General features: G+C 27.2%; 1 protein-coding gene across 1 annotated transcript; it reads left to right on the top strand.

Annotated features, from left to right (window-relative positions):
• Window positions 1–8,730: 8,730 nt before the first annotated feature.
• On the top strand, window positions 8,731–10,680 carry LOC108342695 (transcription factor MUTE). Its single transcript, XM_017580489.2, has 3 exons — window positions 8,731–8,856; window positions 9,063–9,455; window positions 10,326–10,680. The coding sequence occupies exons 1-3, from the start codon at window positions 8,761–8,763 to the stop codon at window positions 10,410–10,412; spliced, it is 576 nt and encodes a 191-aa protein (XP_017435978.1). The 5' UTR covers window positions 8,731–8,760; the 3' UTR covers window positions 10,413–10,680.
• Window positions 10,681–17,907: the final 7,227 nt, after the last annotated feature.

Genomic DNA, 17,907 nt, shown 5'->3' on the forward strand with positions numbered 1-17,907 from the left:
GCAGAAAATAATAAAATAAAAATTGACACTGTCTTATTTAGGAGTCAATTGATTAACTTTAAATTTATTTTTGAATTATCATTCAACGAGTCCTAGAAGCTTAAAATGTACAAATATCAATGTCACCAAGAAGCTTCACATTTGTGGGAAAAGAAACCTATTGGTGTACAGAGTCTCACGCCGTGTGAACAAGAAGCATCTTGAACGAATCAAAAGATATTCGGTGCGCCACATCTTCTGTCTTTTTGGAAGAAAATTTTGTGTGATGGATCAGTTTTTAGGAAAAAGACAACCAAGATTTCATTCAAAATTTGCGTGACATGCACTGTAATAAAAAAAAAATGCATTCAGACAATATTTGTTAAAAGCTCTTGTAATTATATATTCAACTCAAACCAAACATCACACTTTGGAGCCAAAATAATCCCACATGAAACATGTGTGAAAAACGCTCAACAAATCACTGTACGCGGAACAGAGTGTTATTGAAAGTGTTATACATACTTTCCATCGTATCTTTCTCTTGTTATTTGGTTGAACAATATTGCTATATTCAACCTTTTTATTTTCAATAAATTTGATGGGTACAATGGTTATACATTGAGATTGTAACTAAGTTTCATGGTCATACATTGAGATTGTAACTAAGTTTCATGGTCATACATTGAGATTGTAACTAAGTTTCATGGTTATACATTGATATTGTATGAAGTGCAGACTATTTATCTAGTCCAAGAATGAGTCCAAGTACAAAGACTTTAAATTTATTTGGTCCAAAAACGTGTCCAAGTGAATGCTCCGCTAGAACTTGTCCAGATGCAAAGAGGAGTTATTTATAAATGAAAAAAAATCATTGTTTAATAACAATAAGATAATTATATAATGTGAAAATTTTTATAATACCTAAACTATTATTTAATGTTTATGGCCTCAAATATATCCACTCTCTCAATCATTAATTTAAATACTATAAAAAAAAGTCAAATATAATTTTAAAACATGAACTTCAGTCAATTATATATATCCTAGTATCATTCACTACTTATCTCATTTCAAAATATATTATTTTCATCAATCCAATAATCTCTACCATAGTTAAAATAAGTACATATCTTTTTTATTTTTATTGTCTACACCAACTATCATTGATAGTTTACCATAACAATCATTGATACTTCATCATAGAGTATATTTATTTGAAATTAAACAATTTCAATAATATCCTTTCATTGTATATTTACATCAATATTAACTAATATCCATACTAATTTCCATGACAACACGATTTTGCCATAAGATATTTAACTCATCATTTTTATGTCATAAGTTCTTCCTTTTAATGTCTTATGTAATCCCTATTGTATTGACACAATTTTGACTTGATCGATCATTTCATCAAATTTCTCTTTCACATTTGCTAGCATTTGTAAATGACATTACAATTTTAACAACCAAGAATGATTCTCCAACAATGCAAAATTAATTTTTTAAGTGTGAAAGATAAGACAAAACTGCAATCACATAACATACTAAAAGTATTATACTAGTCAGAAAAATAAAATCACAATCGATGCCTAATTACAGCAAAAGAATAACACTATGATTTTTTTACAAAACATAGATTATTTTTTCATACTGTTTGACACCAAATTTAAATCAAATCTTGAAATAATCTACTGCAAAAGTATAAAAAAAGTGAAATTTAATCTTAAAGTGTTTTTATTGGCATGTAGACATAATAAACTTTAAATATATTATATAATTATTATCTCTCACTTCATTATTTATCTTTAACTATGTGAGACTTTAAAAGATGAATTATTTTCATTAATCGAATAATCTCAATAATAATTAAAATAAACACATCTTCATTTTTATCTATCAGGCCAACAATAATTTATACTTCATCATAAAATGTTCAAATATAAAAGATATGAAATTTATTTGGTCCAAAAACGTGTCCAAGTGAATGTTGAGCTTATTTGGTTCAAGAACTTGTCCAGGTGCAAAGAGGAGTTATTTATTTGGTCCAAGAGTGTGTCCAAGTGCTACATTATTCATAACTAAGATCATTTGTACTCTCACAAAACCATGTGATATTGATTTGATCAGTGACGTGTATATTAACCTTTATGTCAGAAGTGAAAGCTCCTCGCATGCTCTCTTCACACTCTTTCTTTTTCAGGAAAATTATCAGCCTCGCCAACAAACCATCGTCTGCATTATCACTTTGTCCAAACTCGGTTTTTCTCATTCAGGAGAATAATTTTGAATAGAAAATCAGGTTGAAAATTAAGAATAATTTTTATTCTTAATTGTGATCTCTTTCGATGTTTAAACTGTTATGTATAGTTTTGAATGCATAAACCATTGATTCAATTTACACACATGTCCATATATCTTTCTACTAATAAAATATTGTCCAGTTTTAGATTAAGTTTTCATAGATTTGTTTTTGATACTATTCAAAAAGTTTCTTATCAAGAAAAGTATTTTATATATATATAAATTCATGTATATTTTTTATTTTATCCGATGTGAAACTTTGTTTGTACGTAACAAAATTTATCACACCTTCAATTAAGTTTTCAATGATTATTTTTCCTTTAGAATTAACTTTTGGTTTGTTACGTGAAATTTTGAATTTAAGATAATCAGTCTTAGATTTAGTGTTTTATTCTTTAGAATTTCTATGTTAGCTAACAAATATAGATTGAAAAGAATGAATTTAATCTAAACATACATACTAAAAGACTATGATAAAACCTTTTAAATATAACAAGTGAATGAACCAAGAAAACATATTTAATGAAGAGATATATATGGCATGTCCCACACGTAAAATCACAAATAACTTTTTAGAAAAGTGTTTCTTTATGATAAAATGTTTAATAAATTTTAAAAATATTTAATCAATAAAAACAAGCTATAAATTATTATTTGATTTTTATTAGAACTTTGTATTCAATTAAAATCAAATTAAAATAAAGTGAATTTTATGATTTATGACTGGTTAGGTAATTTTTTAATAAAAAACCAAATCAAACCTAAAAACACGAGTGAGGGAGGGGTAGAATCAAAACGTTCCAAAAAAGAAATATGGGCGGTGGGAAGATAAAAAGGAGATGTGGAAAAATGGGCCAAAATGTAAAACAACGTAGCATTTCTTTATGCATCTCCATACACCCTCATAGTTTCAATGAAATGACTTAATTACTCTTTATTGAAAAATTTACACTTCCATGTTGACTTCCAAATATATATTATGGATTGTAAAATTTATAATATAAATTTTTATTACGAAAAAATTTGCATTAAAAATTATACAATCCTAAGTAATTTATATTCTTTAATTTTTTCAAATTTATATTATAGACTGTATAATTAGAAGTATAAATTTGTATTATAGATAGTATAATTCGAAATGTAATTTGTATTCTGAATTGTCTTCCAAATTTACATTAAGGATTGTATACTACAATGTAAATTTGTATTACAAATTATATAATTTTGAACGTAATTTACATTCCCTACTTTATTTCAAAAATTGTATATTTTGAAATATAAATTTGTTATGGATTATATAATTTAAAATATAATTACGTTACAAATTGTATGATCCAAAATATTTACAAATTATGCAATCTAAAACATCTTTCGAGGTAGAAGGGAACAAGTTTGAGAGAAAAAAAAAAAGAAAATGGTATGACATGGTTGAAGAAGAACGAAGATAATAAAGAGAACGAGAAAACTAAAATTGTTAGTTGTGGAAGTTTTAATAATGACCTACTTTGTGTTTAGATTGCGACTCACATTATAAATGAAAATAAAAAGTACAAAAAAATTACATTGATCAATGTAGAAATTGTTTTAGTTTATTATTATTTTGTTATTTTTTAACTTTCTATGTCGAGTTTAGGTTTAATCGTCTTACAATACTTATAATTAAAATATTATGCTTATTAACTGTACGTCTTACACATTAACTTCATGAATTTTTTAAAAAGGTAAATGACTACAAAAGTTAAAATATTATGCTTATTAACTGAGCATTCTTCAAACAGCTTCATCTTAAATTTAATTTTCATCTTTTCGTAACCTGTTGCGAACATTTTTTCTGAGAAACAAATGGCGCGATAGTTGTAGTTATTGCGTATCTTGTGAAATATATCTGATTTAATGATTTATTAATACATTTTAACTATTTGGAAAGCTGATATTTTATTTAGAAAATTGCTTAAATAGTCTTTTCTTTATTAAAAACTTATCTGTACTTTATCTCATTTAGAGAAACTAATTATTAAATATTAAATCTTATTTGTACATATATGTAAATAATATATAGATTAAACACTGAGAGAAACACCATCTTGTGATTCATTGGAAAACTTGAACCTTTCAATTTTATGCAGTTTAATCTGAATAAAAATACCCACTATTTAATCTCATTTCTTCTAGTAAGGTGTTCTTTTTTTTTTTGCTTTATATTCTATGAATCTGATTAAAAAATTTTAACTGACAATCTTTATATTCTATGAATCTGATTAATTTCAGGATAAAAAATACCACTCATTTCTTTTTCTTCTTGTTGTAGTATTCTTAATTGATCTTAAAATTTTAAACAGTTGTAAAGCTTTAATTATATACATATATGTTTCTAAAATAGGTTATTCTAAAACAATCTTTATTTTTTTCAAGTGTAACAGTGGTTTTAAAAGTTTCCTTGACGGCAAAGTGCTATAACTATGGTTCGCACTATTATTGAGGAGGCTGCAAAACATTCCCTCCAAGGTACATATAATATTTTTCAATTTAAACATAATTTAATCCATTTTTGGATATGAATTGCTCCTACTTGTATGCCTTTTGATATATATGGGAGTAGATGCATATTAAGAATTTTTCTTTATCTCCATTTTTCTAACAAGAACAATGTTTCGCCCTCATTTTCTATTTTTCTACCTTTGTCTTTTTATGATATGATGATACATAAATACTTTATTTTCGACTAAACATTCACCTAATGTTAATAACATAGTATGTTTATTTTAAAATATATAATTAATTTAAGATAAATAATTTTGAAAAGTAAAAGTAAGTATTTTAAGGGTGTATAGAAAGAGTAAAGGATGTCCATATAGTATTTTCCATCTTTCATCGTTAGAATTAGATTTTCGATCTTGTCTGTTTCTTCTTATACATATATTCCATCTTTCATTAGTAAGAATTAGATTTTCAATATTGTCTCTTTCTTCTTATATATATTCCATCTTCCATTACATTTACAGTTATATTTTCAATCTTGTCTAGTTCTTCTTCACGTGGAAATTGACATTAAGAAATGAAAATAAAACTCCTTTTAATTAAAAAATAGCTTTTAGGTAATGTATTAAACATGATAAAAATAGATAAAATTTGTTTCTGTATTTGAATTTATGAAATTAATTTATTTTTAATTTTTAAATCTCCGACGATAGATAATTTTAATAAAAATGGTAATAGTTGACATTTAATAAATTTGTACACTCACCTTTTATTTCTTATTTTATCATTTATTATAGTAGTGTGTGTTATGAAGTGATTGGTGGGGCATGCTAAAGCACTATTTCTCTTTTCTGAAATATAACTATAAATAAGACCAGGGAGTAAGGTGTGAGACAGGAACAAGACATCCTCATCAAATAAGCTGTGCCGCCAATAATAAAAAAGATTATACATTTACTCATTTTTTCTATTTGCTAATTTTTCATTTCTTAAATTATTTTCAATTATAATACTTTCCTTTTCTTGTATCTCCCTTTACCATCAGCAATGCTCATAGCTATAATATCTTCTCGTCGTGCCTTCCATTTAAATCAATTGTTTCAGACTGCTTTCTGCAATTGCTTCTTTGACATTTAAATTAGTGATTTTGCTTGTATTATCTCATAATTCAGTTTCTGTTTCTCAGTATTATAACTTACAAGCTAGAGATTACTTGTAACATATATCTTTATCGTGTAACATATATATCTTTAACGTGTATTATGTTTTTTTAACGTGTAACATGTAATTTGTAATTTATAATCAGTAAATTATAAAGTGTAACTTGTAACCTATAAACTATAAATCATAACTCATAACTCATAATATGTAACTTGTAATTTTTAACCTTTACCCTGTAATATATAATTTGCAAAATGTAACATATAATATAGAATCTGTAACATGTAAATTATAACTTATTTAACCTTTAATCTGTCATCTATAATCTGTAACCTCTAATATGTAACTCATAACCTGTAATTCGTAACCTGTAACATGTAACCTGTAATCCGTAAATCGCAACTCGTAATTTGTAATTTGTAATCTTTAATATTTAACTTGCAACCTATAAGTTTAAGCTGTAATCTGTAATATTTAATCTTTAACGTGTAACTTCTAACTTGTAACCTGTAACTTCTAGCATGTAACTTGCAACATGTAATGTAAACCGTAACATGTAATCCTTAACACGTAATTTGTAATCTTTAATCTTTCACTAGTAACCTGTAACCTATAACCTGCAATCGGTAACCTATAACCTATAACTTGTAACCTCATGTAACCAATAATCTTTAATATTTATTCTTCAATCTCTAACTTGTAATTTGTAATTTTTAAATCCTTGATCCTTGATTCTTGATACTTGATCTTCATCTTTCATTTTTAATATTTAATCTTCATCCTGCAACTTGTAACCTCCTGTGAAAAAAATTCCCTTTTAAATTAAACATGGATCTTATATAAAACTAAGATATTTTTTCATTAAGAAAAAACTTAAAATATTAATTTAAATCTAGTAGAAAACTCAACGGATACAAAATTTAAATCTATTTGAATTTTAATAGATGTAAAACTAAAATTGAAGTCTCTTGTAAGATTAACAAAAGAGTTAAAATATATACTTTTATTTAAAAAATGTCACCGCATATTTATTAAGTTGATTGTTATAGAAACAAACTTAAACTAAGAATTTTAACATGTGGTAAGTAACTTGTATATTGTAACATGTAATTTGTAGGTATTATAAGCTGAAAAATTAATTTGTTTCTCTGTTCGTTGTGATGATAAAGTAGGAGAGAAGTCTGCTTCATCTTTTATTTTCTTTTTCTGGAGATAAATAATTAGGCAAGTTGATATTTTTAATTTTGTCATTATATGTCATGGCTTTTGTTTTGTTAATGTTTGAAAGTTTAATGGACTGCATCCTGTAAGCGCAGATGTAAGGAATTAATTATCTGCTGCTACATGAATACCTAGTGGAGTACCCCAAGTCTTTGTTTAATATAAGTTTTAGACACAAAACGAACCTTTCTTGCAACATTATGCAGAAAATCGGGAAAATTATTCTTAACATAATCAATTATGTTATACTTAAACCTAACTATGACGAATAAAATATTATGACTTATGTGATCTCATAATTAATCATGTAACTATCACAATCACCTGTACATATTATAATGTTGAATACAAGAGATAATATTAATAATAATGAATAATATTATAATAACAAAATTCATTCATTTCTTTCTCATCAAACAGTTTTTATTTTAACTATTATTTTTCATTTTTTGTTTGTTTTCCCTCTACCAAACGAAGTAGTACAGACAATTAATTGTTGCCACATATGTCCATATTATAAGAAAATAAAATGAAAGTCCGTTGTAGTATTTACTGATGAGTAATTTATTCCTTAGGAATATTAAATTATAATAATATCCTTAAAATTATATATATTTATAATATTGTCGATTATGTTTTAATTTAAAAAACATAGGGTTAATAATAATTTTACTTTCATTCTCATTATTTACTTTTTTTAATTTAATGATTTATATTTAAATGTTAAATTAAAAAAAATAAATATAAAGATGAAAAATAACAGGAATTAGCCAAGGACTTTCGTAATTATTTTAACCCTGTTTTTATCAAAAAGTATTTCTCAACTCTATGAAATATATACTTTCAATCACGACTTATTTGTAAGCCGGTTATAAATTCAAAGTTTTTGTTAAATAATTCAAACATTGAGCTATTTGAATCTAGGGAATTTAGGCTATTCGTATTCCTAAACCATATTATATGCGTTCTACGACCCGTTATTAATAACTTGCATGAAATATATAACCAACTAATTAATTATAAGATTCTGAAACTTTAGTATTTAAGTGAAAAAAATGTTGTTATTTATAAGTATTTTAAGTGTATATAAACATTATTTTCCTTTTTGTTGGAGTTTTGGAGAGGTGGAGTTCGAATTCCGAGAAGAAAATGAAAGGGATATTGAAAGGAAAAAAGGGCTAAAAAGGTGTGAAGCAGATAAATTTGGTACAGCGAAGAAAACAATGTTTGGGAATAAATTGCATGTTTGCAAGACGATACTAAGTTGAGCGATGAAAGCCTCGGCAAGGCATGCATGAATGGGGGAAAGGAAACAGATAAAAATGCAAGGGAGAGCTGAGAAAATAACCATGTCCCTGTTTTAACTCACGAGGGCACGTAATTGACGCAAGATCATAAGCGTGAGACGCGTAATGTTTATAAGCAAGGAAAGACAGAGAAAGAGTGTATCTATTTGTAAACTACGTTAAAGAATACTTCACGAGAAAGCAACCTATACCATTTATTACCTTCACTCTTACTCTTAAATTCCCTCCTATAAATACACCACACTTTGACTTCTGTAGTTGAAACATCTAACTACCAACACCAAGACACACCTCAACCATAGTTATCATGTCTCACATAGCTGTCGAGAGGAACCGAAGAAGACAGATGAATGAACATCTCAAAGTTTTAAGATCGTTGACCCCTTGTTTCTATATCAAAAGGGTATTTTTCTTTTCTTTTTCCTCTTCGTAATCTTTCTGTGTATGTGATCGGCTTTTGAGTTACCATACCAGAGAAATTATGAATAATTTTTAACAAACTCATCATCAAAATTTTGTGATGTCAATGAGGGAAAGACAATTTCCCATGTTGCTAATTGATTGATTTTTGGAAGTGAGTTTCTTTTCGTGTTTTTGCTTTTATTTTAGGGAGATCAAGCATCTATAATAGGCGGTGTCATAGAATTCATCAAGGAGTTACACCAAGTTCTTCAGGCTTTGGAATCCCAGAAAAGAAGAAAGAGTTTAAGCCCTAGCCCTGGTCCGAGTCCACGAACACTTCAGCCAAATTTTCATCAACTTGATAGCTCCTCCATAATTGGGCCCAATTCTTTCAAGGAACTGGGAGCAAGCTGCAACTCTTCTGTTGCGGATGTTGAAGTGAAAATCTCTGGTTCAAATGTGATCTTGAAAGTGATCTCCCAAAGAATTCCGGGTCAAGTTGCAAGGATCATAACTGTTTTGGAAAGTCTTTCCTTTGAAGTTCTTCATCTGAACATCAGCAGCATGGAGGAGACTGTCCTTTACCAGTTTGTGGTCAAGGTGAAACAATAACTACTAATTCCTGTCATAATTCTTTTATAACTTCGTATTTAACAATAATATATATCAGTTAACAATAACTATAAATAGTTAGATACAATAATATATATTAGTTAACACTAACTATATATTCATAAATACACTTATAAGAATAATCAAGAAAAGTAACAGTGAGATTCCCAAATGTTGGGAGATTTTATCATTGATCGTAACAATCGGAATTCATAGCCTACTTCAATTAGGGTTTCAAGCCATTTCTATGAACCAAACACATAGCTTTCTGAGAAATCAATGTAGATTTTACAACTTTTCGATATCTAAACCACAATACGCGAATTACAACTCAAAAGGACGTAAAAAAATGTTATTAGACCGAAGGTAACACTTCTTGATTTTGATCAAATAGCCATGACGCATTTTACTAATGCGATCCCCCTTCTAAAACTTATCAAAGAACAAAAAACATACAGTCTGATAAATATTCTATTCGCTTCTTCACGCTGAAAAAATTAGTTATCGTTTTTATTTCACTTTTCTTTACACCTTCCTGATGTGTTTTTAGTACAATTTTCATGCAATCTACCTTGTAGATTCCTCTATAGAAAATTTAACTGTGGTACTTTGTCCAATGTTTATGTTAGCACAAGAGAATACGTGTCGCCATTGAGATGAAAACAAACAATGGAAACACCACAATCAGTTACACCAATATCCGTAAATTTGGATGAGGGTGATCGTACATATATTCAAGTAAACCTAAAAAGATAGAGTTGCAATCACAAATAAAATACTTATATGGATTTTATTTAGGGCTTTTTTCTTTATGCTGTTATAACATTGTTTACGTGATACGTTTTTTTACTACTACAGATAGAACTGGGATGTCAACTGAGTCTGGAGGAACTGGCAATGGAAGTGCAACAAAGCTTCTGCTCAGAGGCTATAACTATGCTGTGAAGATATAGCAAATCAAAAGAAATCCAATTTTCAATCGTTTGTTATAATAAAAGATAGGCATGTCATATACATGCACAAAAACCACTTCTTCAGTTAAATTACAAACTAGCTATAGCTAGGGTTATTATATCATAACCGTTGTCATAAACTTCATGACATGGAAAATATTCTGCAGCTTTATATATTTGGTAATAATATACATGCATTATCTTTGCCCATGAACGATAGGAAGTTTCTTATGTTAAGTGTAAGATTTATTTTAGAACTACGTACAAGTTTATTAGAACTATCATCTACTCTTTTATTTTTGTTTTCTTCACCCTTTTTTTTAGATGTTTCCACACACCTATTCTTGTTTAGGATAGTAAGAGATCTCCACCAATATTTTATTAGGGATTATGTAATTAAATAATTATTACTACGTATGGGGTATATGGCCAGAAAGTGGAAATAGATAGAGAGAAAAAAAAAACTATTAATAAAAAATTATAAAAAAAATGAAAATAGAGAGTGTATAAGACATATAATAAGAACCCTAAAAGACAAAATAAGATTGTAAGAGAAAGTATATGTATTATATTGATAATTCCATATATAATAATTCAGTGGTAGTATTCACATTCTAATTCTCATTTTTATTTTTAACTATTTACTTTTACCTTTATTTCAATCATCTTAAGTCAAAATATACGTTTATCGCTCTTCAATGTTTTATCTCGTTTTCCGAATTTCTCTATTTTAATTTTTTAAATGCTTTAAAAATGATTTTAAGGAAAACTTAATGGTAGTAAAATTATTTAATGGTAATAATATAAAAATTAAATTGAAAAATAATTTTATTTATCAGAATACTAAACGTAACACAAAATATGAAATAACAAAGCAAAAACATATTAAAAAAATAATATTTTAAAGTAAACAGATTAAAATTTTAAAATATTAATTTAAAAAACCAAAAAAAAAAAATAGACAAAGACATTTTTCGCTTTATTTTTCTTAGGCCGTCACACATATCAGCTGCCATCTGGTAACCTTCAATTGTTTTTTAGTAGTGAATAGTGATAACATAACATTTTATTGCTTCTTGAAGCTATTAGATATAACCCTACAAAATTTTAGAATAATACTTTGTCACTTCTGTTAATTTGACTATTCACAAATTTCCACTTAATTATAAGTATGTATAATTAATTAAAATTTCTTTATTAAATTTATCCTTATATTAACCCTTGCTTTTTATGAGTTGTTTTGTTTTAAAGTAAAATAAAAATATTTAATGATTATGGACAAGGGTCTATGGTAAGGACGTGCAGCACCCAATCCAAAAAGAAGGTTCAATCTATTACATCCTATATAACTTAATATGTAGATTATCGAATTGATTTTAAAATCTAAAAAATTAACCAAACAAAAACCTGGATTAACTTCAAATATATTTTTCCTATCAGATATTTAATTTGTTTCATCATGACTTTATTAGTGATTAGTATATCTTTTATAGTATTTTTTTTACTAAAATCACTCTAGTCTTAGTATTTTGGATTGATGTGAAAATTGTGTTGTTTAGAGCATTATAAGTAATCATCATTTAATTTACAAAATATAATAAATAACAACTTAATAAAATTTATTCTTAAATTTTAATTACTTTATATTAAAATTTTGAATAATTTATATTTTGGGACCAAGGCTCTTCTTAAGTGGAACCGATACTATTCATACGTTTGAAATTGTATATTTAACATACACAGAGAATTCATAATTCATCATGTTTTATGTAAACAAAAAAGAAAAGGAAAGTAAAATAGCCGACATACCCTCTCTTTTGTTATTTCATTTTTTATTTATTTAATTTTTAAATGTTATATTCAATAATTTCATCAAAAAATTCTTATAGTAAAGGTTTTGTAGTCTAGTAATTAACTAAATATAATATTAATTCATCATGACATAGTATTAATTTTTTTCATAGCAATAAAAATCACGTTTTCATAATTATGGATGTTTTATTTCATATAATTAAAATGAAACATGATTTTATTATTTTCTTATTTCATATATGACAAATAAATTTAAATAGTTTTAACTTTAATTTAAAGGAAAATATTAAATAAGGAAAGTTTAGAAAGTAAGGTGATAATTAAAAGAACATGGATCGCAAATATGCATGATTGATATAATAATGTTCTCGCACTATATAATTTACAAACATTTAGAACCGAACCCTAAAGCAATGAATCATAAAAAGGCATTGCTCCCTCCACCACCACACCTTTCTCCCTCCACCTTTCTTTTACTATTTTGTTCCTCAGGAAAATTTTATTTTTAAGGTTATTATTTTTTAATTTTACCCATTCACAACCTATTTCATTAATAACCTATTCTAGTCTCGTACATGAGTAAAACATTATATTTTTTCCTCTCTTTCTTTCGTGTGAGATACTACAAGTTGCAAAACATTATATTTTTTCCTCTCTTTCTTTCGTGTGAGATACTACAAGTTGCAAAGGTTGGTGGTGGTGGAAAAAATTATCAAGTAGTCTCCCTCTCGTGGTGCAGTGGGTGGAGTGCTTCCTCGTATTCGAATAAACCTTGAAATAAAACCCTAAAATAAAAAAACATAACCTTTAAACGGATGTCAACATCCTTCAACGGATGTAAACATCCTTCAACGGATGTCACCTCTCATTTAAAGGTTACGTTTTTTATTTTAGAGTTTGTTTTATTAGGTCACATCTCCGTTGATGTATACTTCCTCACGCTGGTTGATGCTCTGGACGTTCCTCGATGTTCCTCCACACCACGGCGGCGACGCTCCTTCACACCACGACGGCAATGGAAGCTTTCAAACCAAAAAAAAAACTAGGAAGAAAAAGGAATGGAAGTGCGGGAGGTGGGAAGGTGAAACGAATATGAGAAAAGGGGAAGAGAGTTCCGTGGATGGGTGCTGGGAAAATAAAATTAGGGTTTCAAATTATTTAAAATATGGTAAAAGTAAAAATCTTTTTAACTTAAGGATATAATTGTATTTAAAATAATGTGGGGAGGTGGAGGAAGTATAGGGTGGTGGTGGAGGGAGCAACACCCAAAAGGCACAACTCTATATAGTGTAAATGATTATCTTTTCTATTGATACTGGATCCACCCAGACGTGGTTTGGGTTGCATTCTGGGCCTCAAAACAAGCCCATATGACTGCTGCTTTAAAGTCCAAACACGATATTTTTATGGCAGTTTCTTTCTGCACCCATTAAATTTCTGTCTGCACCCCATTATTCGAATTATATTTTTCGAAATACACTAAATCAATTTCGGAAAATTTTATCCCGAAAAAGAGTGGGTGAGATTCGTCGGAAAAAATGTTTCTGAAATTGATTTATTTGATCCGGAAAATAAAATCTAGAATGATGGTGCAAGGATAAATATAAGAGGGTGGAGTAAGAATTTTATTTAGTAGTTTGATGTGTGGATGATTGAATTTGTATTAATTAAGTTTGATTAGGCATTTGATGATGACGTGATTGGATGGCAACGTGATGATGATAGACATAGTAGGCTTAGGACCACTTCCATTCTTCATTGATTACATTGCATTTCATCAAAAGTGATAGTAAATCCAACTATGGGACCACTCACTCCATTCTACCTCCTTCTTGTCATTGTCATTTCAACCCTCTAACTCTTTTACCAATGCATTAAATTTACAACATTCACACACATGTCAAAATAAATTTATGACAACTAAATTGTATTGCTAGTATAATAATACACAATTTATCATTGATTCATATTTATTAGAATAACAGACCTAAGAAAGATAATCATTAAATTCAATGTAAGACTTACCCAAATTTACCATCTTCAATAAATTTTACCACTACAAATGTGTTAGTCAAAGTCTCTCAAAGTCAAAACATAACAGTAAATAAACTGTTCTATAAAATCATTTCAATCCAGTGCCACTCTTTTCTCAAAGTGGTTTCATTTATGTTATTTTGAAAAGTCCAAATCATACACATGTTCATTGTCCGGCTGATTATTCCCTTATAATGCACAGCACAATATGTAGTGTATTTTATAAAATCTCCAAAACCTAGATTCTTGCCTATAGAAAGATTTCTACAAAATATCTTATTAGAAAATAACTTATTTTTTTTCCTCTTATAGCTCTTATGAATATATGTTAATCTTTTTTAAATATTTCCTTACAATTAGATTATAAACGTACATCTTTCAGAATCTTAACATGTCAAATATTCTTACTTTATGTAGTTAGAGAGATATGGTAAGTATTATTTATTGCAATCATAAAGTAACTTTGATAAAACTACCATCCATATCAGAAAATAAAAAAATAAAATCTATTTTCTCTCAATATCAAGAATCGCTGTGTATATGTAATGAGTATTTGAGTAAAAACTTTATTCATTTCATGTACACTGAGGAAGAAGAAAAACATCATTAAGTCAATTGATCTCATTTCCTTAAGTGACTGATATGTAATTCTGATTATGTTTTATTTGAGACGTAGAAATCTATCTACTTGTGTATAGAAAAGAAGATTATTGTGGTAATTGCACTTTAGTCATGTGGAGAATACATACAACTCCTTTATTTCATTTATAGGGTCTCTTACCCATGTGATACAAATAATTAATTATTTGAGCTTTTAAGCATACCAAAGAAGTTTCAACAAGATTACATTAATATAGTAACATCTATGAATATAGGAGTTGTTATTTTTTAAGATAATAATTTCATCTTTCTTATTATTAAAATACCTTTATGTTAACAAAAAAAATAAAATCATTTGTAGGAGTACCAAAAGGTCATTTTGAAGAAAAACATTTGACAAGATCACCAGGTCCAGGCCCAGGCCCATCTGATTGAACAGGTACTGTGAGCATGTAGGAAATTTACATTATAATGTTTCCCTTTTTTTTAGAACTCCCATCCTTATTTCATAATTTATATCAAATTATCTAATTTAAAAATTAATTATAAATTTTATAATTAATCATGTGTATAATCTCAAACATAATTCTTAGGATACATTTCCATCAAGAAATCACAAACAAACATACTTGTTTTTTTTTTCAGTTTTTCTGCAAATAATAAGTCTATCATGCATCACCATAAATAAACTTTAATAAACAAGTTGTATCCACAGAAACATGTCATCATGCAACTATTCACGAAGGCAGTGTTAGTTATTGTGTTAGTTATTGTTTTCTTCCACTCAGTTTACTCAAATAAACAGTTTCATTTGGTATTTATTTATACATTAAGTATAGTTATAATAATTTGCGGCGTAACTGGTTTAATCATCATTCATTTTGGTGATGGAATGACAATTTATTTTATAATAAACAAAGACTGTGTATATAGGACCAATATTTTAACATATTATAATAATAAATTAAACTATGAACTTCAAGACAGTGCGCAACATTGAAAAATTTATTTTAAAGAATTTATGCATGTGAATTATGTACTAATAAGATATGTCTTGGATTTAATATATATAGGAAAAAGAGTGTATTGATAAAATAAATAAAAAATAGAAAGATAAGTTGGTAGTACTTGAACTTGGAAGACTCATTTTGGTTATTGTAGGAGACAAGAAGTCAGAAGTCTCTCTCAAGTCTCAAATACACCAAAACCAAGGTTGTATTGTATTGTATTACCATATTCATTCACCCAATCCAACAAAACTCAGGCCATGTGAATTTGACCAAAAAGAAGTTTGCAATAAACACCTATGAGTGCTTGGATTGTTTTATGTTAACATTAAGGAGGTGAGAGGAAAATTCCACCAAATGTAGAAACCAAAGAAAACTGCTACTTAACAATTTTGATATTGCGGAAAGAAATGAAAAGGGGAGGTACATAATAAATGGAGAACGATGAACGAGAAAAAAAAAATCATGTTTAGTTGCTTTGGAGAATAGGAATGGATAAAAAAAAGTAAATATATATCTTAAAAATTATATAATTTAATTGATTCAATATAAAATTAAAAATAAATAAAATAAGTTAATATATATAAAAAATAGTATAACAAATCACTCTATTTATGTTTTAAATTAATTTTTCACGCAACTTAATAAAACTAATTGTCTTCCTCTCTTTTGTTCTCTCAACAAGTTATAAATCGTACCATATGAAAGACTAGTTAGTTTGAGTTTGAAAATGAATTTATAAATTCGTACCATATATACGATAAAGACTAGTTAGTTTGAGTTTGAAAAATATTATTTTATGTTTATTGTTTTATATTAATTACAATGTTAGTTATTTTAATATAATAAATAAATAAATGACACTATATTATTGGGAAAGAAAAGTAAAATAACAGCTATTTTAGGATCAATTTCTTCTTCTTCTATTATCATTACCATATTACAGAAGGAATAATATTAATATATAAGAAAATCTCTTAGTACTATTTTTTATCATTCTCATATAGAATTCAAGATTTATATAAACATTAAGAAATAACAGTAACTACAGGAATTTTTTCATACAATTCTATGAAAACAGTCTCACATTCTCCTTAGATATATAAATGGAAAGTGAGATAATTAAAATGATCTAATAGTTACATATTAATTTAGAAGGAAGATATTAATAATTAATATTTTTATGAGATTAAGATGGATTGTAGAATATCTTGTTTTTGGAGAAGGAAAAGAAAAGATATATTAATGTTAGCATTATTAGTTTGTGTAATTAGTTTATTAGTGATGGTGTAGAAGAAGTAGACAATATATAAGGTGATTTAATTTATAATAGTAGGGTTGAGTTACTTGGAACTTGAAGCATAGGGTAGGAATTTAGAGTGTATTATTGCGTAGATTTACCAAACTAACTTCCATGGTTTGTAAAGAGACATAATGAGTAATTGATACTATTCTCTTCTGTGAATTTCTAATAACAAGAAGACAACACAACAAAAGAAAAACTTTCAGTAATTTATGACTGCAGCTAAAAGATATGAGCACTGAAAGAACCATCACCAAAAACAAAAATAAAACCGTCAAATATTTAGTCAACACTAGGCCATTTATTTAATAAGAATTTTTTAAGTAAAAAAATTATGAAAATCAACTATGTAAAAGACGAAACTTTAAAATCATCTATATCAGTATGGTACAAAATAATTTTAAAATTTTAAATCATATGGTTAATAATTTAAATAAAAGTTCAGATATATTATAAGGTCAATTTATTTACAATAGATCCATGATAAAAAGTTATCATATGGTCAAATAGTTTTTTAATAGTGAACTGAGTCCTGTAAAGTTAGTTTATCTTTGCAAAGTTAATATTTCCTCAAAAACTTTCAAATTGAATTTATCCAATATAATTTACTTACAGGAGTCTAAAATTAAGAACTTTTGCACTTCTTTGTACACATTTTTTTAATTACATCCCTCTTATCATTTTTTATATATAATATATACTGGTTTTATTTTATGTAATTTTATTCATTT

Source organism: Vigna angularis, chromosome 6 (genome assembly GCF_016808095.1).
Source record: "Vigna angularis cultivar LongXiaoDou No.4 chromosome 6, ASM1680809v1, whole genome shotgun sequence".
Taxonomy (NCBI): domain Eukaryota; kingdom Viridiplantae; phylum Streptophyta; class Magnoliopsida; order Fabales; family Fabaceae; genus Vigna; species Vigna angularis.